This window comes from Anas acuta, chromosome Z, assembly GCF_963932015.1.
Source record: "Anas acuta chromosome Z, bAnaAcu1.1, whole genome shotgun sequence".
NCBI classification, from domain to species: Eukaryota; Metazoa; Chordata; class Aves; order Anseriformes; family Anatidae; genus Anas; species Anas acuta.
Window position 1 is genome coordinate 5,111,114 of NC_089017.1, and position 23,397 is coordinate 5,134,510.

Here is a 23,397-nt window from a genome sequence, read left to right on the forward strand (position 1 = left end):
CACCACTTCCCGGGAACGCCGCCTGCGCCAGCGCTGCTGCTGCAAGGACGGCAGCGCGCGCCGGCCCCGGGGCGCTGTGTTATTGTAGGGTTGCACGGGAGGGCTGGGGTGAAGGAAAACACCAGTTTGTAACTGCAGGGTTACACAGGAGGTGAGATGACTCAGGAGTTTGTTATTGTGGGGTGCAGAGCACGAGCAGGTAGCTGGGCGCTCTTGTGTGGTTGCAGAGGTATGTGAGGATGCGGGCGAGGATCGGTTTGTTATTGTAGGGTTGCAGAGGTGGGCTGCGATGTGGAGGCACCCCATTTATCCCCGAAGGGCTGCAGAGAGGTCTGTTATTGTAGGATTGCTGGCGTCACGCCACATGGGTGCTGCACACACCCAGGCATGTGGCCCTTATCTCAACACGGGCACCGTGCCCAGGCAGACGGAAACCTACGGCCCCAATGTCCTCACCTGGGGTCTCCATCCCGTCCCAGGGGGACCCCAGACCACACTTGGCCCCCGGGGGCCAGGAGAAGGGAAGTTCCCAATGGGTTTTCACCAGCTGCTTCCCACTGCAGCCTTCCAACGTGTTCCTTCCCCATGATAATTTTCACTCTGACGAAACCATAAAAGTAAAAAATAAAAACAAATCCAAGGGGAAAACAAACAAGGCTTCGTGAAAAAGGGGAATGCAAACGCTCCCTGAAAGCCGTGAGGAGGGAAAAAACCCTTTCCTTCAGCCCCGACCCCCGGGGGCGCTGCCCCTCGAGGTGCCCGGGGGCGAGCCGCGCACCGGGGGCCGGGGGGCGAGCGGTGCGCCCGGGGGGCGCAGAGCTGCGGGAGCCGGTGCGGGAGCCGGGTGCGGATCGGAGGCACAGGAAGCGTCCCGGGGAGGCGGCGGAGGATTGGCAGCGCCCTGCTCCAATTGTGCAGCGAAGGCGGCGGGACCGGACCGCCCGCTGCCGCCCCGAGCAGCCCGCAGCGGGCTCCCCGCCGCCGGTGCCACTCGTCCCGGTCCCGGTCCCGGTCCCGGTCCCGGTCCCGGTTCGCCGAGCACCATGGCCACATAGCCGCGGAGGAGCGCAGGAAGGTAGGACACCCCCTCCTCGTTTCACCCCCCTCCCCACACATCCCCTTCTTTTTTTCCCCTCCCCTTAAATCCCGGCTCCTCGCCGCCGCCCCGACGCCGCGGTGAGGGGCGCCCGGCTGCGGGCAGGCTCCCGGCGCCGGTGTATCCCGGTGGTTTGCCGCTTGCCCCGGAGGTACGGGGAAAAGTAGCGCACCCCCCCCACGACCCTCCTCCAGCCTGCCTACGGGGGTACCCGGTGCTGCTGCCCTTCCCGGCTCAGCGAGCCTCAGATGCTCAGGGGGGTGGGAAGAGGTCGGGGGGCGCAAGCTTTGAGCCCCTTCCCCATCATCCGCAGATTTCTCTTCCCCCCCTCAGCCCCACCCCCGCTCTCCTCGTCTCCGGGGAGAGTTTTTTGGAGGAAGGCTCGAACAATACCAGGCAAGCCGCCGGTCCCCCTGGCAGGGCCCTGTCTTCTCCTGGGGGGTCGGGGGAGGGAAAAGCTGCTCTCAATTAGGAGAGGCGCAGAGAGAGGCGCTTTCCCATGCGCAGGCACCGCAAGGGCTCTGCCTGCCTTGTCCCTCCTTGCCCTTGGCCGCTGGTCTCAATCACTGCTCCTCAGACCCCTGGCAGCCCCTGCGGGTGCCCAGCCCTGGTGCCACCCTCACACGCTGGCCGTGTCACCCCCAAACACAGCCACGTCCCCTCCCCGGGTCCCCCCCTGAGTTCTGGCAGCAAGTTGGCAAAGTGTGCGAAAGGGGGCTTTGGGGCTGCGTTGCGCTTGGATTTGGCTGTCTGCAATCCCAGCCCCTTCCGTGAGGCCGCTTCCAGAGCCTCATTTTTCTTTAATCCGATCTCCACGGCGAGAAACCTGCCGTGTCGGTGGCCGAGGGGGTGCCAGGAGTTGCCCGCTCCTGCTCGGCTGCAGCCACGTCTGGCGGCGGTGTTTGCCGGAGGAGGTGGGGTGTTTGCTCTCCGCCAGCATTTATACGAGGGCAGGTCACCGTCTGGGTTACGCTCAGGGCTGCACGGAGCCCGTGGCATCCCAAGCCCTGTGTGGGGCTTCTTGCTGGTGGAAGCCGGGTCAACAGGGCTCTTTCTTGGGATGGGAATGGGGTGGGATGCAGCCACCGCGTCCCCCACCCTGTAGCACCCATGTGCCCTCTGCTCCACGGAGAAGAACGGCTCAGGGTTCGCCCTGCCTCCTGCTCTGCGAGCTTCTTCGGTCTTTTGGGAGCCTGACGGGGAAGGGAAAACTTCATCATGTCTGATAAGCCATTTTTTCCCCGTCCCGGAGAAGTCTCCGGGCTGGCTGTCACGGCGGCAGGGGGGGAGGAGGATGCTTGGCCGGGCGCAGGCCCTGTTTGTGAAGGATGAATGAATGACTCACAGCGCCGCGAGTCTCCCCGCCGTCTTCAGCTTGGAGGCAGCGCCGGTTCCCTTTTGTGGCTGCAGGGTTTATCAGAAGCTGCTGCGTCCCCCCATCTGCAGGCACCCAAGTGCCACCCAGCCCTGTTCTCTCCCCTTCTCCCCCACCTCACCTGGACCATCCCGAGCATTAGCGGGGAACCACAGGGAGCCAGGGACGGAGTGTGACATCCTCACCTGTCACAAGCTCTCGGCTCAAGCCCTTTCTTCCTGCTCCGGTCATGTTCAAAGGCGACTCCAGGCTCTTCCTGCTCACGCAGGGCTAAACCTCTTCTGATTTCCTGCCCGAGTATATTCCTGGATAGTTTATTCCCACGTGGCTTTGTGCCAACATTGTGCTTTTAGTTCAAGACCTCTTCTCCCTCTCCGGTGTTTACCCCGCTGTATTTATAGCATCTTCGTTATTTTGTTAGGCTGAACAAGCCAAGAGATTCTTGTCTCCTTGTGTCGGATCAGATGTGGGCTGCCTTGATCTTCCTCTCTCTCCATCTCCAGCTCACTCCATCCACCCTTGGCCGGGTGACAGCCACAGTCCCTTGGCGAGGCTGGTGATGCAAGGTGCTTATTTTTTTTTTACATCCAGCATCACGGCAGAGCCTCAGGATTTGGGAGGGTAGCTGGCTTGAGCGTGGGGACCAGGGGGCTGTAAACATCTCGCTGGAGATGTGTGCTGGGGGTTTGGGCAGAGCGTGCACAGAGCCCAGCCTGGCGATGTGCCTGCGCATGTACAGTGCTTTCATGCTTTCCCTGTGGGTTTTGCTGTGAAGGAAAACGGAAAGGAAAACCCCTTGCAAGATGCTTCTTTGGGCACTTTCCCCCCGTCTCGTTTCCTCTCCTCTTGTTCAGTCGTGGCACAGGGTGGCTCTGCCCATGCCGAAGCCGCAGCCGAGGATGGATCTTGGCTCGGCTGGGCGCTCTTCCCCCGGGCGGTGCGATGGGGCCTCGCTGGCATTCGGGATGCTGATGCAAACCCGGCATCAGGAATTAGCCCTGGGATATCTGGGGTGACTCGCTGGGATGTTTAGAGAGTTTTTGGTTTTTCTAAGTGTTCCTGTGGTTACAGAAGCATCTCATGTGTGAAAATCACCAAGTCTCCCCGGACGGGGATTTAGTGACCCCGTGGCCCGAGTTCTTAGCAGCAAATCTCCACGCCTCCCAGTGATGTTGTTCTCCAGCACATCCTCCCTTCCAGGCTGCGAAGGTGGGAAAGGGAGGTGATGTCTTAGAGTCATGGCTTGCTCGTCATCTCCAACAGTCACATTCCCATGGGCTGTCTCCGTGGAAAAAAAAAAGAAAAATTCCTCTAGAAATTAGAAGCAGGTTTGTCGTCGCAGAGATCAGCATGTTAATAGGAATTATCTCTCGAGCCTGGCTGCTCCCCAAGTCTCTGAGTCACCCTGTCACTTTGGCAGCCCTGGCACGGCCACGGAACGGGGTGAGCTTTGGGCTCTGCCGTGCTGTCCCAGCACCCGCAGCCCCTAAAGCGTGCGTCGGGCTCTGCTGCGGGTGGCACTGCTCACAGGCACCGGCTGGAGGGAGGATGGATGAGTGAGCGGGGCTGGGGGGTGAGATCCTGCCTCCCCTCCAGGGCACGAGTCTCAGACATGGGGAAAAAACGGGACAAACGTCTCCTCCTCTCTGCTGCATCTGGGGTTTGGGGTCTGGGAGAAGAGGAGCAAGAAGGCGAGCGGCACTGCAGGACCTGATTCACCTCTGTCTTAGCGGGATTTGTGCTGTGGTCACATCTGACCAGCGGAGCCTGGACTCGGGCCAGAAGGGATCAGTCATTGCTGAAAAAGCTTACGAGGGATTTCGGAAGGGTTTGCTGGAGGGTCTGGCTGGGGGGGGGGGAAGGCCACATCTGCTCGCACACGTTTTCTGAAGATGCTTTTGGAGATGGCAGCCGGGCTGGATGGACCTCGGGTGAGAGCTGGTGCGGTCGGACGCGGGGCTGAACCGTGCGGGTGGCGACAGCTGGGGGAACCTCAGGTAAGATCGTGCATTGAGCAGCATGAGAAAACACCCGCTGTAAGCAGGGATTAGCAAAATTGTGCGAGTCCTCGGGTTTTTGTTGGTCTGTAGCCACTCGGGAAGACCATGCAGACCTCGCTGCGGACAACTCGGTGGAAGCGTTTGCTGCGCTGTGCAAAAGTGCGAGCGAAATGCTTGGACGTGGGGAGAGGGGCTGATGCTGAAAGCATTTAGTGGGGTTTTGGAAATCACTCCAGGGCTCCCCAGCGGCTGCTGGGCTCTGGTCCCCTCCTCTCAATACAGAGAGGGCAGAAATAGAAACAACATAATAAAAATGGTTACGGCCCTGCAGAGATTTCCTTATAGGGAGGGGTGGAAAAGTTTAGGGCTCCTTCGTCTAATGAAATCCTGATGGTGGAAAGAAGGTCATTTGGGCATTTTCTATTTTACCCGAGCTCCTAAAGTGAAAACAAGGGATGGTGAGCTTGGTTAAAACAATGATGCTGGAGCTGCACCAAGTGACAGAAGCCATGAGCCAGCAGAGCTCCCCGCCACGCCAGGGGCACAGAGGGGCCCAGTGCTGGCTTGGCACCGTTTTTGGGAGCATGGCCAGGTGGCATCGGCTCTGCAGCTATCATGGGGGGTCTTCCTGGGGGCCCAGAGCAAGGGATTGCCCCCGGGTCCCGTCCCGTGTAGGGGATGCCACGTAGCATCCTGTGGGCAGCCCTAGGGGCGAGTGCCTGATTTTGGCACGCGGGTTTGGATTTGCTCGCAGAGCACGTGAGAGGCGGTGGCTCCGTGCAGAGCAAGTCCCTGTGCCCCGTGGGGCTGGCATAGTGGTGCCGGGTCAGCTGTTTCCTTCGCCCTTCCTGTGCTTTCACCAGCCCTTTCCTTTGGGACCGAAACCCCGCACGCTTCATCCTGGCCAGACCGATAGCTGGAGCCGGGATCTCGCCACCCCTCTTTGATGAAAGTCGGTGCGGGCACCAATGCCTCCTGAATTCAATAATGCCATGAAAGGCGTGATTCAGACCGCGCCTTCCTGCAAAATTAACTGGAAAAAAGGAAAAGAAAAAAAACAAAACAAACAAAACAAAGCACAAAAGGGCCTCGGTGACGTTGAGAGAGACACGGGGGGCTCCTGCACGGGGTGGTGGTGGGTGGCTGTGCCAGAGCATCGCCCAGCGCCGTGCCAGGGTTGCGACAGAGGGGCTGCAGCTCCCGACAGCTGTGCCGAAATGGCCCCGCAAAAGTCCCCCGGGGCTGGCTCAGCTGCGGTGTCCCTGCTTCGCTTTGCGAAAGCCACTGTCACGCACGGTGCCCAGGCCAGCTGGCATCTCCCCAGACTTTCGTGCAGAGCTGGGACCGGCCCTGAACCCCTGGGGAAGTCCACGGGAGTCTTTCCTTCGCTTTCCATGAGTTTTGCCCCAGGCGAAGTGTTAGGAGGAGCTGGTGGGCTGGACCAGCTGTTGCTCCATCCTCGGCTCGCGAGGGCCAACACGCAACCCCGGGGGACTCGTCTGCCCGTGGGCTGCTTTTGATTTGTAGCTCCTGCCAGGCTCCCAGGAGGCTGTTTTGCAGCTCCACCGAGGCTGCTCGGCCCCATCCCGGGTCTGAGTTTTGCAGCGTTACAGCTGGAGCGTGACAGCACCGGGGAAGCGTCCCTTTTCCCTCGGCCATCCCCGATGCCGTGCCCTGCTCTCTTCCCCATCTCCAGCCTGAGCCGTGCCCCTTGTCCTTGCACCCACAGCACCCAAAAGCAGCCTGGCAGCGTGGGGCTCCGGGGCTGCTGCATTTTTCCCCCTCTGGAGCTCCCCACAGTGCAGGGTGCACACCGGGAGCAGGATGCAGCCCCTCACAGCGGCGCCGGGTGTGAACCCAGGAGGGGACAGGCTCCCGGAGCATCCTGTTGACAAAGCTCTTGGGCTGCTGCAACCCCCCCCTTGCTCCCTCCCCGGAGGCTGCAGATAAGCACTGGGATCCCTGCAACTCCGACTGTGGGGGCAATTTGCTCTGAAACTGCTTCCAGGGGCTCTGCTGAGCCAGCAAGGCGCAGAGGTTTGGCCTCAAAGCAGCCCGGGAGGAGGATGCTGAGATGCAGGTTGGGCTGGGATGGAGCTTTTAAAATAACTCGTGGTGCTCACTCTGTGTCTGGGATGGGCAAAGGATGTAGGCAAGGTCTGCGGGGCAGGTAGCATCTATTTTTGTCCCCTGGGGTGTAGCTGGAAGAGGTGCTGGGGCAGTGTCCCCAGGTGATGTCCCCACCATGGGGGTGGCACACGCTGGACCTGGAGTTAGCAGTGAGCAGGTCTGGAGCTGGACCATGCCAGCTGTGTATTTGCCCAGAAAGGTCCCTGAGGGTTTTTCCTCACTTATTTTCCCCGGTGTTTCAGGGAGGGCAGCAAACGCCTCCCCACCATCCCTCTCGCCTCAACAAGGGCAGGGCGGAGCGGAGCCGAAGGAAACTTTTGCGGCCAGCTCTATGAATTTCCAATTAACAGCTCGCCTGTAGCGGGCCTCGCCACCGCGAGAGAGGTTAACGCACCTAATGCTTGGAGAAACGATCCATTTTTCTCGGTAATTTAATCGCGTGGGCAGGCTGCTCGCTGACAGAGCGCCAGCAGCCGGCACTGAGGAGCCTGTGTGCCGGGCTGCAGCCCGTAACCACCTTCCCTGCGCGAAGGAGGAATGCTGACCTAATAGAAAAGACATTTAAACAGAAGTTTTAAAGAGCAGCTTGGGTCAGACTCGGGCGCAAGGCTGCAGTGGGCTCCGTCCGTGCAGCGGCAGGGCGCGGGGATGTCCCCGCTGGGAGCCACGCACCGGGAGCGCCAGCGCTGGCGGCCGCCCACTGGCACAGCCGGCAGGGGTTACGGCGGGCAGCTGCTTCGTTTGCTGGAGAAAAAAAAAAAAAAAAAAAAGAAATAAAGACAGTTTTTTGGAGGCCAGCACACGTTGTGAATTGAGGCTGGGTTCAGCGCCTGGCTTCGGCTCTCGCCGGGCTGGAAAAGCCGCGGCGTTTCGCTCTGACATTTTCCAAATGAGACGTTTTGATTTTGATTTGATTTGATTCCCCACCCCAAGGTAATGTTTGGAAGCCAATTTTAGCTCGATTTAATTTGAACCATTTTAAAAAAGTAAAACCACTGAAAACTAAACAAGGCCTATCATTTAGAACAAAATGTTTTGGTTTTCATTTTCCTTTTGGCACGAAAAATGCAAACTTTTTTTTTTTTTTTTTCCGTTCTCCTCTTGACCCACAAACAATATTTTATTTTTTTCCTCTCCTGGTTATTTCCCAAGAGGCAGAGCTGGGGCGTTTGGTGGGGGGGACAGCTGAGCCCTGCAGCTGTCCCCAGCAGGATGGGGTGGCACGGCGTGGGGGCATCCCTGTGGGAGCCGGGTTGGGCACCCGGTGCTGCGGCTGGAGGGGTTTTTGGATGGGGAGCGGGAGCCGCTGCGCTGTCAGCCATCCCGTTGCCAGCACTGACTCAGCCGGGAGCTCCTCGAAGTCGGGGAGGCCCCGCGGCAGGGGAGGATTTGGGACAGCGTGGGGCTGTCCCCGCGGTCCCTAGGGCTGGGCAGAGTCCCGGGGCTGAGCCCCGGGCTGGATGCAGCCGTGCTTGGATGCATCCCCGCTGGCAGGGATGCAGGGAGCCGCAGGGAAGGGTGAGCTCTGGCATTGCCTTCTCCCCTTGTTTATTCAGGTTTAAAATTAATCTGACCTTCCCCCGCTCAGGCTTGTGCAAACATCGCATGTCCCGGGGCGGGGAGCTCCCTTCGGATGTGTTTTCCCCTGGCTTTTGCTGCCTCCAGGTGAGGTCCCCCTTGGGGTGCCCATGGGTGCTGGGGTCACAGTGGGGTGCCCACTCTTGCCGTGGTGGCACCAGCCCTGCCATCACACGGGGATGGGAGCCTCTGGCTGTAAAGCAGGGCACGGTTAATCCTCCGGACAAACACTGAGCGCTGCCCAAAGCCAGCTGCTGGGGGAGAGCTGCCAGGAGGCTGGGTGCCTGGATCCAGCGTCTTTGGGCCGAGCGAGGGGAGGCTGTGGCGCTGGCAGGAGGTGCCAATCATCCCCCGTCCTTCCTTTGCTGTCCCAGCCTCGCTGCCGTTCTCCACCCTCGGGGCCTCGCCAAATCTCAGCTCTGCACTCCCCGGCCCCGCTGGGACATCTCCAGGATCCTGGCTGGGAACTGGGGGGGAAGGGAAGAAGGCGCGCTGTGCCGCGGCCAGTCCTGACCCAGAAGTGCGCGCTGTCACTCCCTGACTCATCCGGCACCTGATTTTATTTTTATTTTTTCCCTCCCCTCCCCGAAGCGGCGTGCTGCATTCCACAGCGGTGCTTTTTATAGCCCCGAGCTGCAGCCTCGCCGCGTTCCCAACCAGATCCCCGGCACCAAGGGGGACCTGGTCGGTGCCAGCCGTGCCGGTGGCAGGGACACCGTCCCCGTGGTCCCTGCGGCGCTACAGCAGGCAGAGCGCACAGGCAGCAGAGGAAGATAATTAAACCCTAACCCGGAGCCACGCTCCCGTGCTGCGGAGGCGTTTAAAGAGCCAAATTAGTCACCCGCGTGCCACGTGCCGGCTGGGGCCGGTGGCTAGCGGAGGTGGCTCATCCCTCGCCGTCCCCCCCCTCCCCGGCTCCAGAGGGGCTGTGCTGCTGTTAGGAAGGTTAGAGGGAGGCCAGAGGTTGCTGCCCGCTCCCTGGGAGCATTTTTACGAGCTCAGGAAGCCTGCTGGCCCTGCCGCCCTCCCACGCGCCTACGGAGGAGGCCGCCGGGGCTGCCGCCAGCTCCCTCGCAGGCCGTGCGTCTGGAGCGTCCCTCTGTCCATCCACAACACCAGGCTGCGTGCGGGGCCAGCGGGGTCCCGCGGGGAGCGGGGTTCTGCAGAGCCAGGGCAGGCAGCCAGCGGGCAGGGAGCGAGGGAGCCTCGCGGGGAGCAGCAAAGGGGAGGCGGGGGGGGGGACCCGCCGGCACCGCGCGTGCTTTCTCCAGACGTGATTTCACCGCCGCAGGGAGGGAGCACGGCCAAGGGACGGGCCCCGCTCGCCCCGGCGGCACCCAGGGCGTTAGTCATTGGGGCCGAGCCGTGGCGAGGGGGACGGGGTGTGCCCGGGGTCCCCGCGGCACGGCGAGGGGACGGGAGGCCCGGTGAGCCCTGCGGTTCTGGGGAGCTGCCAGGGAGAAGGCGGAGGGGAGGAGGGAGGGATGGATGGGGGGAGGCTGCTGGGCTCGCAGCCCATCGTCCCCCTCCTCGCTGCCACGTGGCCGGGAGCCGCTCGGGGAGGGGGCAGAGGGGCAGTGGCTGTGCCAAGAAGCCAGGTGTGCGCCCGGCGAGCAGGTGGGGAGGGGACGGGACGGGACGGGACGGGACGGGATGGGACGGGACGGGACGGGACGGGACGGGACGGGACGGGATGGGATGGGATGGGATGGGATGGGATGGGATGGGATGGGATGGGATGGGATGGGATGGGATGGGGGCACCTTCCAGGCTGGGGCTGCTCCCTCACCTCCTGGCTGCTGCTTTTTGCAGTGGTGGTGGGGAGGTCAGCACACGGGGGAGGAGATGCTGCAGGGAAGCTGCATCCATCACTGGGGATGGATGTGGGGCCGAAGCTGCCCCTTTCCATGCTCTGGCAGCCGCCAAGGGAGCTGTGTGGGGGCAGTAACACCTTGCCACCCCCTGTCCGTATGTCTCCTCCTTCCCGAGCTGCCTGCTGGTAAATGCTGGAGCCAGGCCCGATGCCAGGCAGTGCAAGCAGAAACTCTGACCGGCCTCTCCTTCACCCCCGGGGACCCGATACCAAGAGTTTTCCCGTGGGCAGAGCGAGACTTTGGGGCAGGAGAAGAAGCAGGCAGCGAGCAGCGGGCTGAGATGTGCAGGGGTGGTTTAACCACAAGGGCAAGCTGCAGTTTTAACCCCACACAGGGGTTTGCTCCGAAACCTGTGTCCGCCCAAAGGTGCTGGGCTGGCTGCGCTCCTCGAGCATCAGCACGGGGGCTTGTGCCAAGGTGCCACCAGTCCGTGGGGCAGCTGATGGTGGCCATAGGGTGGTCATAGGGTGGATGTGTGGATGCCGAGGGCAGGCTGCTGCCCCTGCCCTCCCCAGGACACGCCGGGGCTGTGACCGCACGCTGGCTGCCCCCGAGCCGCTCGCGAGCAGTGCTGCGGAGCCGGCCAGGTGCCGAGCATGCCGGGAGAGGGGAAAGCCTCGGAGACTCGTTCCGAAACAAGGCTGCCCTTTTATTCTTCTTTACGACTGCGTTTTAATATCCACAAACACCCCTCCCTCCCCGGGCGGCTGCCAGCAGAGCCTGCATCGCCTGCGCTTGGCCGACCGAGAAACCCCGGCCAAGCCCAGGGCCCCAGCGCGGGAGAGAGTATTATTTTTTCCCCCTCCTTTTTAATATATGTTTTCTGTAGCTCTAATTGGACAGGCTTGAGCGCTGGCCAAGGCAAACACACCTGAGGGAGTCTTGCCTTGCAGCCCCCATCTGCTGTGCCAGAGGCTCTGCTCCCCACGCAGCCGCTGCCTGGCCCCTTTATAGGGGAGGGGGCTGCCGGGCTGGGTTTGGGGGGGGATCATGGAAAAGCCCCCGCACAGGAGGAGAAGGCAGCACGGTGTTGCACTGGTGAGGCTGCCTGGGAGATGGTGCAGAGCTGGCAGGGGACCCCCCTTTCACAGCATGACCCCCACCCCGCCTGGAGCCGAGGTACCCCCCACCTGGGGTCTGTGCCCACCCGGGGGGAGGATGGAGCGGGTGCCAACCCTCCACATGTGTGTTTCGAGAGGTTGCAGCCCCCCCAGCCCCCCCTGTGTGTCCCACTGCGGGGGGATTATGGCAGCAGGGTGAGGGTTTAAGGGCTCCCCGATGTGCCCCGGTGCGTGTCGGGCTGCGGGGCCACCTACCCGGTGACACCCATCCAGGGACCGTTCGGGAAAGCGAGCAGGGGACATTAACATGCCAGGCCACCACAATGGCTTGCATTGACAGCCAAATCCCAGCCCGGCTGAAGGTCGGGTGTTTGTTTAGCGCTCCGATTCCCCGCTTCGTTGCCTTTCTTGGGTGGGCTTTCCAGCTCAGCTTTCCTCACTGCAGTTGGTGCAGGGGCCACCCCGGTGCCCCCATTGCCCAGGGGCTGAGCAGCGCAGCCAGGTCCCACAGCACGTCCGTGCTAGCCAGAGCCAAGGCAGCTCGTGGGGGTCTTTGCTTGCCCACCCTGGGCTCCCACCTCTTCTTCATGGGGTTAAAACTCAGTGCCAAGCACCTGGGGTGCCCACCCTGACCGTGTGCTGGGTGGCACCCACCACGGCTCATCCTGGAGGAGCTTTCCTCGTCCTCTCCAGGTGCCATCTCCTAGGGATGTGCAGGGCACGAGGCCGTGTCCCTGCTCCATCCACGGGGAAGGACACTGGCCCCGACCACAGCGTGTCATCCCCTCCTGCTCACCCTGCCCAAGCGGGCACAGAGTGGGCTGCAAACTGCTGGGGGAATCGAGGTGCTCCATCAGTAAACCATAAAAACCCAGATCCATCCCCACCAGGAGCTTGCTGGCTCCCTGCAGGTGATGGGCTGGGCTGGAGGAGTTTGCACAGGCTGGGGCATGCCAACGTTTCCCCTCCAAGTAGGGATTTTTGGGGTGCTGTGGCTGCTGAAGGGACCTCGGTCCCCCAGCCGGAGCCAGGACTGCGCAGAGGGCAGCTCGAGCATTTCGCGAAGGATTTCAGAGCCGCCCTGGCCTCGATTCAAAGCAGGCTGAAACGGGAACATTTCGAAATTCTTTTGGATGAGGAAAATTCCACGGGCAGCCCCCCTCCAGAGAAAGTTTGGGATGGTTGAAATGTTTGGAGAGAGAGGCTGCTTGCTTTTGTTTACTCTGAACTATAACATCGGAGGGGCGGGGTGGGGGGGAAGAAAAGGAAAAAAGGAGACAATGGGAGCTTGTAAACAGAGCTGTCCCCGAGCAGGGCCGGGGCGTCCCTCCAGCATCGTGGAAGGAGATGTGTCAGCACGCTCACAACTTTGCCCTGCTTTCCCCCCTGCTCGGATACGCTCACACTTAATCTTTCAGGAGCACTTTCTTTTTTTTTTTTTTTTTTTTCTTTTCCCCCAGCACAAAACGATCCAGCCGGTGTTTTTCCAACCTTCTCAACTCACTGCCCCCGTCCCTTAAACGTGGCGGTGGCCTCCCCTTCTTACACCTCCTGGTGTAAGCCCTGTGCCGTGGCTGCTTGCCCCAGGTGGAGGTGGCAATGAATTGGGGAACCTTTGCTGTGGCAGCGTGAGCAAAGGGGCAAAAAAAAGAGCTTGTGGGCACGAGGGTCTGCAGCTGCTGTCCCCCCCCATGCAGGTGCCACAGCATGCAGAGTTCATGGTCCTTTGGCGGTGGCTTTATTTGGCTGCCCGGGTGGCTCCCGGTGACACCTGAAATCCTCCCCCAGCCCAAAAGGGATTTTGTTTTGCAGAAGAGTGACAGCAAATTGCTAGCTGCGGGAGCATGTGTGCCGTTGAAATGAAACGTTACCAGCTCCTGAAAGCAGGCAGTAACGGCGAAATGTTTATTTTGGACCTGCTGCCCCGCAGCGTTTTGGCTGACCCGAGCGCCTTCGTGCCTTGGAAATGGAGCTGTGCCCGATTGCTCCCAGACACCAGCGAGCCCCCGGGCACGGGGCGGGATGGGGCCGTGCTGCCTGCTGCTCCGGGCAGGGATGCGCTGCGGGGCCCCTCTCACCTGGCTCCAGGCTCAAATTCATTGGGAGCAGCCGGGTGCTGGGCTTGCACGGGATGCTCATGTGTGCGTGTAGATGTTCATATGTGGATGCGCATGTCCTTAATCACAGCTTCAGCTTCTGCCCCTCCGGCATGCTCTCTGGGGGTTTTTAATTAGGGCCAGGCACCGCTTGCCTCTGGGTCCGTTGTGGGTTCCTTGCACTGCCCTAGGAGAGCCGGGCAGCAGGAGGGCTGGACGGCGTGGTGAAGCCCTTCAGCATCCAACAGCAAAGCAGATTTGGCAAAACCAAGCCTGTACGCAGCCTCCAGCACCCAGTTTCATTCGGGATCAGGAAAACACCCCAAATCCAAAACTCCCCTGGGACAGAGAGTTTTATTCTTTCGTGCCCTGCTCTTATCCCAAGGTTCCTGCGAGCAAAAGCCCAGTGGGTCCCACCCCTGCCCTTGGGTCTGGCACAGGCTCTGCAGGCACAGTAGGGATGGGGTCCCCCAGCCACCTCCCACGGGACCCCTCTCCATCCCTTGCCCTCCGCCGGCCAGCTGTCTTTAGGGCCAGCAGATTATTTTTAGGAATTTCTCCAGCGTGCAACTTAGGGCTAGGCGGGGAGCCTGGTGCTGGGGGCTCCTCTCACTCCCCCCCCCACACACACCCTCCCCTGAATAAAAGGCTGCCAGCTGGCAGGGCTCGGGGGCTGCTGGCTGCTAACAGAGCCCTTGCTGTTTGGCCCCTGCCGATGCTTCAGGTTACAAGCCGGGAGCCAGAGACTTCTCCTTCCGCGGGCTGGGGCAGGGGAGGGCGCGGGCGAGGGGCCGGGCGGAAATCGCGGCGCTGGGGTGGGAGTTTCCCAGGGTCAGAGCAGAAACCGTCCCGCAACGAAGCCGCCGCGATGCTGAGGCACGGGGTGGCCCCCTGGTCCCCCAGCACCGGGTCCCGTTAGCAGCTGCTGGCCCCACGGAGGAGCGAGGTGCGAGGGGTGGCCCCCGGGGCATGGGGGGGGGGGCTCGGGTTTGGGTAACAGTGAGGCATGGCTGGGTTTGGGGTGGTGGTGATGGGTTGGATGGGGATGGGTGTTTGGGGTGGGAGTGCAGAGCCCTTCCCTGGGCGGTGATGGGTTTAACCCCGCGTTTGGGCTGTGCTGGGGTTAGCCCCGCATTTGGGCTGCGTAACCCACCTTTGGGTTGTGCTGGCTCGAACCCTGCATTTGAGCTAAAATAGGGGTTACTGGACTGCACCAGCCCCCCAGGGAGAGTCTGCAGCTGTTTTTGCTGGTTTGTTCGGGGTTATTCCTGCAGCGGGTGCTGTGCTGCCTGTGTGCACGAAGAGGTGCAAAGGGAAGCAGCGCTTTTTGGGGTCCCCAAGGCACTGCACGGGCTGGGGACAGCAAGCAGTGGTTACCCCTTGGACTTGGAGAGCTGTGGGTGAGGAGGTGCTGTGGGCACTGCCAGAAGTCCTGGGGGCTGAGTACGGTCTTGGTGGCTCCAAAAAGAGGGGAGGGAGGGGGAACGTCCCTCCCTCCCTCTCCATTGGCACCCATTGTTTGGCTTTCACCAGCCATGCCGCTGCTTGGTGGGTGCCAGAGGCACGCTCCCCAGGGGCCCTGGGTTCCTCCTCTCCCCCACCTCCCCTTGTGCTCAGATTTGGCAAAAAGCAAGCAAAGGATGAATGCGAATAAAAAGCGCTGAAAATGAGGGCACCGCAGCTGCTTCCCAGAGGGCGAGCCCTGGTGCAGGATACGGCCCCTTCCAGCTTGGTAAGGCAACGCAAGAGGCAGCGGGGGCCATGCGGGTGCCGCAGGTTTGTGCCCCCTCCGCACTGAGCCGTGCTGTCAGGTACAAAATCCTCCAGCCTTTCACTAGCCTCTGGAGAGGGGACACTGTCAGGGCGTGCAGGGTTGGGGGTCACCATTCCTCCCCCTGCCTGCCCCAGCTTTGCTGTGGGACCGGAATGCTGCCAGCTTTCTGGGCAGGGCAGCAGCACGGGCAGGGGTTCAGGCCACGCTGCGGCTCCTCAGAGCAGGGCACAGCGCTCCTGCAGGGCGGCCAGGAGGAGGGGGGCTTAGCAGGGCGCTCCCCGCCCGACCCCGAAGGAAAATGAGCTGAAGAGGGACATTCCTGCTGCTTCAAAACGCCACCGCCCTTGGCCACGGGAGCGGTTTCCCACAGCGGGCACTGGCGGAGAGCAGGGGCTGGGCAGCAGGGCTGGGGATGCTCAAGCACAGGGGCACAGCACGATGGCACGGGCAGGGTGCTGGAGCTGGCCGGTGTCACCCCTTGCCTGCTGCAGGGTGGCATTCTGCAGGTGGGTGACTCCACAAGCACCCAGCACATGGTGGGCAGGGCTGCCAAGTGCTCGTGGTGTGTTTTTTGTTTTTGTTTTGTTTTGTTTTTCTCCCCCTACGTCTCCATTTCAGTGATGCTGCCCCAGACCACCCTGTGGAGGGGTTGGGAGGCACCACGGCTTTTGTGCACTCGGTGGGGAGCAACTCGTGTGTGCCCCCAGCTCTTGTTTCCCCCGTGCCAAGGCGGCATCGTCTGCGTGTGTCCCCCCCCCGCCCCACCCCTGGCTCTGTGTGCGTCTCTTCCTCTTTGAAGAGTGACTTCAAATGAAGCAAAGCAAAAAAACAAAAACCAAAACCACTGTCTTTCAAAGCAGCGAGTGCAATGGAAAGTTGGCCTCCCCCAGGAATCTGCGCCGAGCTCTGCCAGGCCACTGCGGGGCATGGCACAGCACGGCCATGCCGAGGGGACTATCACATCCCACATGTGCATCGGTGCTGGTGCACGTGGCTGTGATTTTGGGGGGGAGGCAGGACAATTTGATTTGTAGCGTTTTAAGATGCTGCTGATGATGGTTTCTGCAGGAGGGGGCTCGCAGCAGGGCTTGTCCCACAGCTCCCCAAAAGCCTCAATCAGAAAATCTTTGGATGGGCTAAAGAGTCACGAAGCGCGCTGCGCGCTGCTGTGCAATCCCAGCCCTTGTCCTTTCCCAACGTGGCTCTGGGAACCGGTGCTGTGCAGCCCTGGGGGGGGGAAAGCAGCAGCTGCTAGCCATGTCCCCACCATCCCACACCAGGACTGATGCCCAGCAGGACAGAGGGACAGCCGGGTGGTGCGGGGTGGAAGACGGCACCTTGCATTTTCACCCGGTGCCTGGGCGCAACGAGAGCACCCCGCACCAGGGCAGGGGTGCCCGACATTGCCACCATCCTGGGGCTGAGCCACTCGCCCCGGGCTGTCCCCACTGACCCAGCGGTGGCCGGGGAGGTCACCCCGTCCAGGCAGGGAGCAGCCATGCGGGGAGGAAGAAAGGCTCTGATTGTTCCCTCTGCCCCGGCTGGGCTCCAGGCCACTCTGCCGGGACTCCCTGTCCCCGGGTGCGTCACCGCCGGTGCAGACATAGCGGGGCCAGGCTCCGCCTGTGTGGGGTTTGGGAGAGAGCAGCGCTGCTAAGGAAGACATCCCGGCCGTACACATGTGTGGGCATTCATTTTCACAAGTATTTTACCCTCCGTGAGGGATTTTGGGCACAGAAAGCCAGGGTATCCTTCCTGCACCGAGCGGCTGCCTGGCCCAGAGCGGCTGGCTGCCGGCCACGCCACAGCACTGCTGGAGCACAAAGTCCCCGGGTCTTCCCCCGGCCTGCGGCTCCTGCCCGGTGGGACGGTGCCGTGGCTGCCACCCCTCCCATGGGCTTCTGTCTGTGGCTGTCGGGATGGCACAGAAGGGATCACCCCGTGTCCCGTCCTGTGATGTTTGGCTGCGGTTGGGTTTTAGCAGCGGTTGGGCAGGTCACCGGGAGCACCCCCTCCCTCCTGAGTTTTGGGGGAAAAAAAGAGGGGATCCAGGGGGCAAAACGCTGTGGCTGGGCTGGGACTGCAGCAAGGCAGCTCTGCTTTTGCGTTTGAACAGCCCACACTTCACAGAGCAGGACAGACAGGAGAAGAAATTATTTGGTTTTCAAACTATGTCCACGCTAGCACACTCTCCTTCTCCCTGATCCCCCCGAGCACCATCCCTTAACTTTGGCCAGTGTGGTGCTTGGAGTTATTTTTGGTGTCTGCTTTTAGAGTGTATTTTAAGTCTTTTTTTCCATCACTGAAATATTTTACTTTCAGGCCTAGTATTCCCAGTTAGTATCAGTTACCAGCATAGTTTTGGCAGGGCTCTTTTCACCGATGTTTCTTGGGAACATTTCTCTGTGTGGTTTAGTAGGAAAAGCTTATGACAGTCTCATGAAATTATTTATGTGTGGGGCTTGCAGTTGAGCCTGGCTGGCGTGTGCAGGAGGGCGGAGAGCAGCTCCTGCAGGTATCTGGAGCACCGTGGTGCAATGCAGGAGCAACACGTTCCTTTTCCTCCTTGCACGGGGGAAGCCAGAGCCCAGCTCCCCACCTCTCTGGGTTTTAGCACATCACCCCATTTCTCTCATTTCCTGCAACCCTCGTGGTTTGGTGTGTGGACCACGGGCACCAGATGAGCACAGGGGGAGCAGCATCAGCCCCAGCTCGCCGGGTTGCAGACCGGCCGCCTGCCTGCGGGACGGACACCACCAGCTGCTCCGTGGCAGCTTTCCAGGGCTGGGATATTTCCCTCGGAGCTCTCAAGCCCAGGTGACTCAGCAGGACAGGGATTTACGCCCACGGGGCTGCAGCATGCACCTGCCCCTGTGCCTGGGGCCTGCAGGAAGTTTACTGCCCCTGACACAGAAGGGCACGGGCTGCACGGACCAGCCCTGATGCCATCCAGGGATGGGGAGTGAAAGGGACCCGCAGCCATCCCTGCTCTCAGTGCAGTCTGAGCTCTCACAGAGCTGCTCCCCCTGCTGCATCAGCCTGTTCAGAGCCAAACGCTGCCTCCAGCTGCATAAAACCAGGCCAGAACTGATCTCTTTTTGCTCCAGCTGCACCAGTGCAGGGCTCTGGACCACCCTGCTTTGCTTGCAGGGCTTGGGAGCCAGCCAGGGCTCCCAGCACAGGGCTGCAACAGCAAAGAGCCCTCAATCCCTACAGCCCACGCAGCTCTGAGCTCCTGGCCAGCGTTTTCACATCGTGTCCCCACTCCAGGTATGGGGATTCCTCAGCAGCCCTCACCGGGGACAGGAGTGAGGGTGTCACGGTCACCCTGCTGTCCCCAACAGGAGGGGGTGAGGTACTGGGGCAGGGCGCATGGTCCCACAGGGATGCAGATCCCAGTGCTGGGATAACTCACTCTCCTTTCCCTCTCTGCCCCCCCAGATGCACAGTCCCACCCGAGGCCTGGGCAGGGTGATGGTGTTCCTCGCGGCAGCCCTGGCGTCAGCTTCCCTCGCCATCCCCGAGGGCTGGGGAGAGGAAGGTGAGCACCCCCGACTGCAGCAAGGCACAGCCCTCCAGCATGGGGACACGGGGGCACCCCCAAAAAGGGCACAGACCAAACAACATCAGTGCCTACCCTACAGGTGCCTTCCCTTCCCAAAATGCAGCCCCACAGCATTGGGTGTCCCCTGGCCAGCCTGCTCCTAAAGCTGCCCATTGCCCAGCCCCAGCTGGGACCAGTCCTTCCCAGTTCCCCGCGTGCAGCAGGACCCCAGGGGTGGCACGCGGGGCTGACACCCCTCTGTGTGTCCCTCCAGGTGTGCAGTACGGCCAGGTGGGGACGGACGTGACCCTGTCGTGCGCCGGTGCCCGCGCCGGGTAGGTGTTTTGTGTGCACACCACGGGGTGGTTTAACGGGAGGGCTCCAAAATTTAAAAAAAAGAAAAACAAAAAGAAAAAAACAACAGCATGGGAGGAAAGTCAACGTCTCCATCCCCAGCTGTGCCTGTCTCCCCAAAGCCTGCGGGGTGTCCCTGCTGTCCCCATCCCCTAACGCCCCATCTCTCTCCTCCCCAGCTCGCCGGTGCAATGGAGACGAGAGGGGGCTGCGGCGTTGCCAGAGGGCTCGGCCGTCCACCAGGGAGCCCTGGTGCTGCCACACGCCAGCCTGGCTGCTGCGGGGACCTACAGCTGCCACGGGGAGGATGGCAGCCTCCTGCACACCGTGTCCCTGCGGCTGGGGCGTGAGTAGTGTGTCCGTGGGCCGGGTGGCCAGGGGGTGCCAAGAGGGGACGTGCGCAGGTCCCCGCGTGCTGGCTGTGCTGCAGGGCAGGGGACCCCTCGCTGACCGTTGCCTCCCCGCGGGCTCCAGACCTGCCGGGGGTCCCTTTTGTGTCCTGCAGAGCGTCCGACTATGAGAACTTCTCCTGCTCCTGGACCTCCAGCTTGGAGACCTTCCTCCCCACCAGATATATCACCACCTATAGGTGAGGACAGGGTTTTGGGGGAGCCCTCCTAAGCATAACCCCCAAATCCTGCCTGCACCCCAACCTCCCAGCCTGCACCCCAGGTTCACCACCTGCCCCAGAGCATCGCAGCCAAGGACCGGGCTGTTCCTTGGAGCAGAGCGTGCTTTAGGGCACATGCACAAGCAGGTTTCCAGAGCAGCATTGGGGTCCAGCACAGGCTCTTTCCCTCCCTGCTGGTGCCAGAGGGGGTGGGCAAGAGAAGCGGGTTATCTGCAAGCCTCCAAGCACTTCATCATGCTCCAGGATGAAAGGAGCTGGCGAAACGGCGCTGCCGCTGCTTCTAATTATCACGGCAGGCCAAATTACGGGGCTGCTTTGAAGTCAGCCGGAGCCTGTAAAACCTGCAGCGGGGCCCCGCTGCCAGCTGTGCAGGCGCAGGAGGGGAGCAGGGCTCTCCTCGATCCCCCCCCCCCTGCCCTGGGCACCCCCGAGTGCGTGGGCACGGTGGGGAGAGGGTGTTCAGAACCGGAGCCACGTGGAGCTGGCAGCAGAAAGCAACGGGTCCTGGGGCTGGAGCGCACGGAGAGAGCAAGCCAGCTGCTGGGGAGTGGAAAATAACACCACGTCCCTCCAGGGCCGCTTTTATTAGCATGCTTGCTGCCGCTTTGCACCAAAGAGCAGCAGGCAGGGGGTGTCCTCCAGTGCTGGGGACCCTCCTGCACATCCTGGTTAGGCTGGGACCCCCAGCCCCTGCTCCTTGCTGGCAGTGCTGGGCACGGTGTTAGCTCCAGCCCCTGTGCCATGGTGCCAAAGGAGTGCAAGGGGGGAGTGGGGTGTGGCAAAGCAGCCCCCCAGGGCTGTTGTGGAGACCTGTGTCCCCATGCTGGGTTGTGGTGGGGTTGTTTTCATGCTGCCCCCTGTCCCCCAGTCCTCACTGTTTGGTTTTCTGTCTCTCCTTGGTAGGAAGAAATCGCTGACAGGAGAAGAGAAGCGGAGGTAGGGCTCACTCCCACCCCGTTCCCATGCCCTGGGGACCAGTCCCCATCCAAAAGGCTCTGCCCCTGTCCTCAGTAGGGTCCCTGAGGTGATAACCCCATGGAGAAACAGGCTCCCCAAGCCATGGAGCTGGGATGGGGGGGTCCCTTTGGCCGTCTGGGGGATCTAGGGGTGACAGGAGCAGCCTGGAGCCTTCCAGAGATGTAACAGGGGTTGCGTTCTCCATCGGGCTCCTGGTGTGGTGTTCTCCCCATATGCCCCCCCCTTAGCAGCACCAGGGAGCTGTGTACAACTGGGGTTGGGGGGACACGTCACCACCCCACCTCCCCATACTGCAGGAACAAGAGCGGGCACGTGGGGCCGTGCCTGCAGGACCCATCCCGCGCTGGGACCTGCACCGTGCACCGCTCGGAGTTCTGGAGCTCCTACCGGCTGAACATCACCGAGGTGAACCCGCTGGGCTCCAGCTTCCGCCTCCTGGACATCACCATGCAGGCCATCAGTGAGTGCCTGTCCCTTTTGTCCATCCATTCATCCACCCGTGGCGTGGGGACACGGCCTGACAGGGTGTCCCTGTCCCCTCCCGCTCAGTTAAGCCGGACCCTCCGGAGGGCTTGGTGGTGGAGCCCGTCCCCCTGGCCCCGCGGCGGCTCTACGTGAGCTGGAAGTACCCCGCCTCCTGGCCCAAGGAGCCCCACTTCCAGCTCCGCTTTCGGCTCCAGTACCGCCCCGTCATCCACCGCTCCTGGTCCGTGGTAAGCGGCAGCCGCGGGGGCGCACGGCGAGGGGTGCCGGGGTTGGGATGGTGGCTTCAGGTTTTGGGGGTGCCCACGTGCCCGATGTCTCCTGCTGCCCAGGTGGAGACGGTGAACCTGTCCGAGGTGATCACGGACGCCTTTGCGGGGCTGGAGCACGTGGTGCAAGTGAGCGCGAAGGATTTCCTGGACGCGGGGAACTGGAGCGAGTGGAGCGCGGAGGCACGGGCCACGCCGGTCAGAGGTGCGGGGCAGGGGTCCTCACCGTCCCTCCCACAGCCCCTCCAGCCCCTTCCACATGTCACCTCCCTCCCTCGAGTGTCACTGGGGCAAGACCCAGCTCCTGGGGTCCCTTCACGTTGCCCCGCACCACCCAAAAACTGGCCCCACGGTGGGAGGTAGAGCTGCAAAGGGGCAAAGCAGCTCCCACCTCCTGCTGCCCCATGGCAGGGTGCACTTTGGGAACTGTCTCCCAAGGCTCTCAGGGCAAAGTGGAGCTGCCAGAAGCACCCCAAGGACACCCTTGGGCTCCCAGACCCCAAAGGCAACCTTCTTTCCTCCTCCCTGCAATGCTACCCCTGATTTTGGGTGACTTAATTTCCACTTTTGGGTGACTGATTCCCAACCCTGCTGCCCTCCCAGACCCGGCCACCACGGCGAGTGAAGGAACCACTACAGATGCCAGCCTAGAGAGCCTGGCAGAGGAGCCCTCGCAGGCTCCCAACCCTGAGCCCATCAGTGAGTAGAGCTGGGGGTCGCGGGTGAGGCTGGGGACTGGGGTGGGTGCAGGTCCCAAGACCTCGCCAAGTGCCGGGGTCTGTGGCGTCCCTCGGCCGTGACAGTTTCCTGTCCCAGACCGCAGCGACCCTCTGGAGAAGATGGCCATCCTGGTCTCCCTTGGGATCTTCGCCTTCTTCATCCTGGCTGCTGTTCTCGTCATCACCATCCTCATCTGGTAGGCGGGGTTCTGGCTGCATGAATGCTGTCCCCATCCCGCTCTGGACCCTGATACCCCAGCACGGGCACCCCACGTCCCCCAGGCCCTGTGCTGGGGTCCCAGCTGGATAAGGGTGCAGAGCAGTCCCTGCGCCCAGGGAGGGCTGCTCGAGGTCCTCAGCCACCACCTCTCCATCCCCAGGCTCCGAGTGAGGAAGCACAGCAAGGACGAGACCAAACCCCACAACTTCTTGGTTGCTGCCACCCACTTGAAGGCTCTGCCAAGTGAGTGCCGGGGCAGGGGCACAGGGAAGGGCTGAGGCAGGGCAGTGCCACTGGCTGACCCCCTTCCCTCTTTCTCTGCAGGGACCCAAATCCTGCCATGAGCCCCGTCCGACCCCGCTCCGTGCACCCGCTCACCACGTAGGGGCCGTGACACCACTGTCGGCCCCAAGGGCCCCACGCTGCACGGCCTCGGACACTGCCCCCCAGCACCCTTTGGGTGCAGGATGGACCCTAAGGATGGAGGCTGTGCTTCCAGGAGCTTTGGGCTGCCCGTGCCCGCCAGGAGCCGGCTGGAGACACCTCGGACTCAGGGCGACGAGCCACGCTGAGCACGTGGGGACGGGGCACCGAGCCAGCCCCGCGCCACTGCGCCGTGCCACCTCGAGGGGGACCATGGGCACAGGCTCCCAAGGGTGCTGCGCGTCGCTGAGCCCCCTCCACCAGCCGTCTGAAGGCAGAAGGGACCCCCACACCTTTCTGTGATCCCAATAAATGGGGTAGCTTTGGCGCTGCCCAGGCAAGACCCCTTTGCACCTTGCTGCCAGAGCCCCCCTGCCCTGCTCAGCCCTTGCTGAGTGCCAGCAGAGGCTGCAGGCTGGTGGCTGGGGCATCTCCCCTGTCCCGCAGCGGGGACGCAACCCTGAGCAGAGCCCCCTGCTTGGCGAGTGCTGCTCGGGCCCCTCCTCACACCTCGACCCGGCCCCCGTAATCGCTTCCATGTGTTGGCACCTCCCAGCCCCGGTGCTCGGCGCCAGCGGCTCCGTGCCCAACCAGATCCAGATGGGGAAACGCAACCAGCAGCAGCATGGGGTGGGTCTGGGGGCTCTTGTGTTACCCAGAGCTGCCCGAGGCAGGATCCATCCCACCACCGTGGTCCCCATGCGAGGCAGGGCTGGGAGGTGGCTCTGGTCGGATCTTACCCCAGCATCCTGGAGCTGGGGATGAAAGCTGGGCTCTGCCAGGGAGTGGGGG

The 23,397-nt window shown here is 62.1% G+C and overlaps 1 protein-coding gene across 7 annotated transcripts; it reads left to right on the forward strand.

The window, feature by feature from the left end:
- The first annotated feature begins 844 nt into the window (after positions 1-844).
- IL11RA (interleukin 11 receptor subunit alpha) lies at positions 845-22,948 on the forward strand. 7 transcript variants are annotated; one of them, XM_068666896.1, is made up of 13 exons: positions 845-1,075; positions 18,426-18,525; positions 18,803-18,863; positions 19,062-19,228; positions 19,357-19,471; positions 20,417-20,449; positions 20,788-20,951; positions 21,041-21,204; positions 21,307-21,448; positions 21,847-21,942; positions 22,060-22,159; positions 22,343-22,425; positions 22,507-22,948. In XM_068666896.1, the coding sequence occupies exons 2-13, from the start codon at positions 18,426-18,428 to the stop codon at positions 22,524-22,526; spliced, it is 1,245 nt and encodes a 414-aa protein (XP_068522997.1). In that variant the 5' UTR covers positions 845-1,075; the 3' UTR covers positions 22,527-22,948. The 7 variants fall into 7 exon arrangements, with proteins under 7 accessions (XP_068522997.1, XP_068522995.1, XP_068522993.1 ...); XM_068666894.1 differs by lacking the exon at positions 845-1,075 and adding an exon at positions 4,340-4,468; XM_068666892.1 differs by lacking the exon at positions 845-1,075 and adding an exon at positions 8,192-8,266.
- The last annotated feature ends 449 nt before the right edge of the window (positions 22,949-23,397 follow it).

Excerpts from the sequence above, each read along its gene's own strand:
- IL11RA (XM_068666893.1), top strand. The coding sequence starts at position 9,668 with ATGGGGGGAGGCTGCTGGGCTCGCAGCCCATCGTCCCCCTCCTCGCTG. Across the intron at positions 21,449-21,846 it reads ACGGGCCACGCCGGTCAGAG|ACCCGGCCACCACGGCGAGT; the intron begins GTGCGGGGCAGG and ends CTGCCCTCCCAG. Across the intron at positions 21,943-22,059 it reads TCCCAACCCTGAGCCCATCA|ACCGCAGCGACCCTCTGGAG; the intron begins GTGAGTAGAGCT and ends TTCCTGTCCCAG.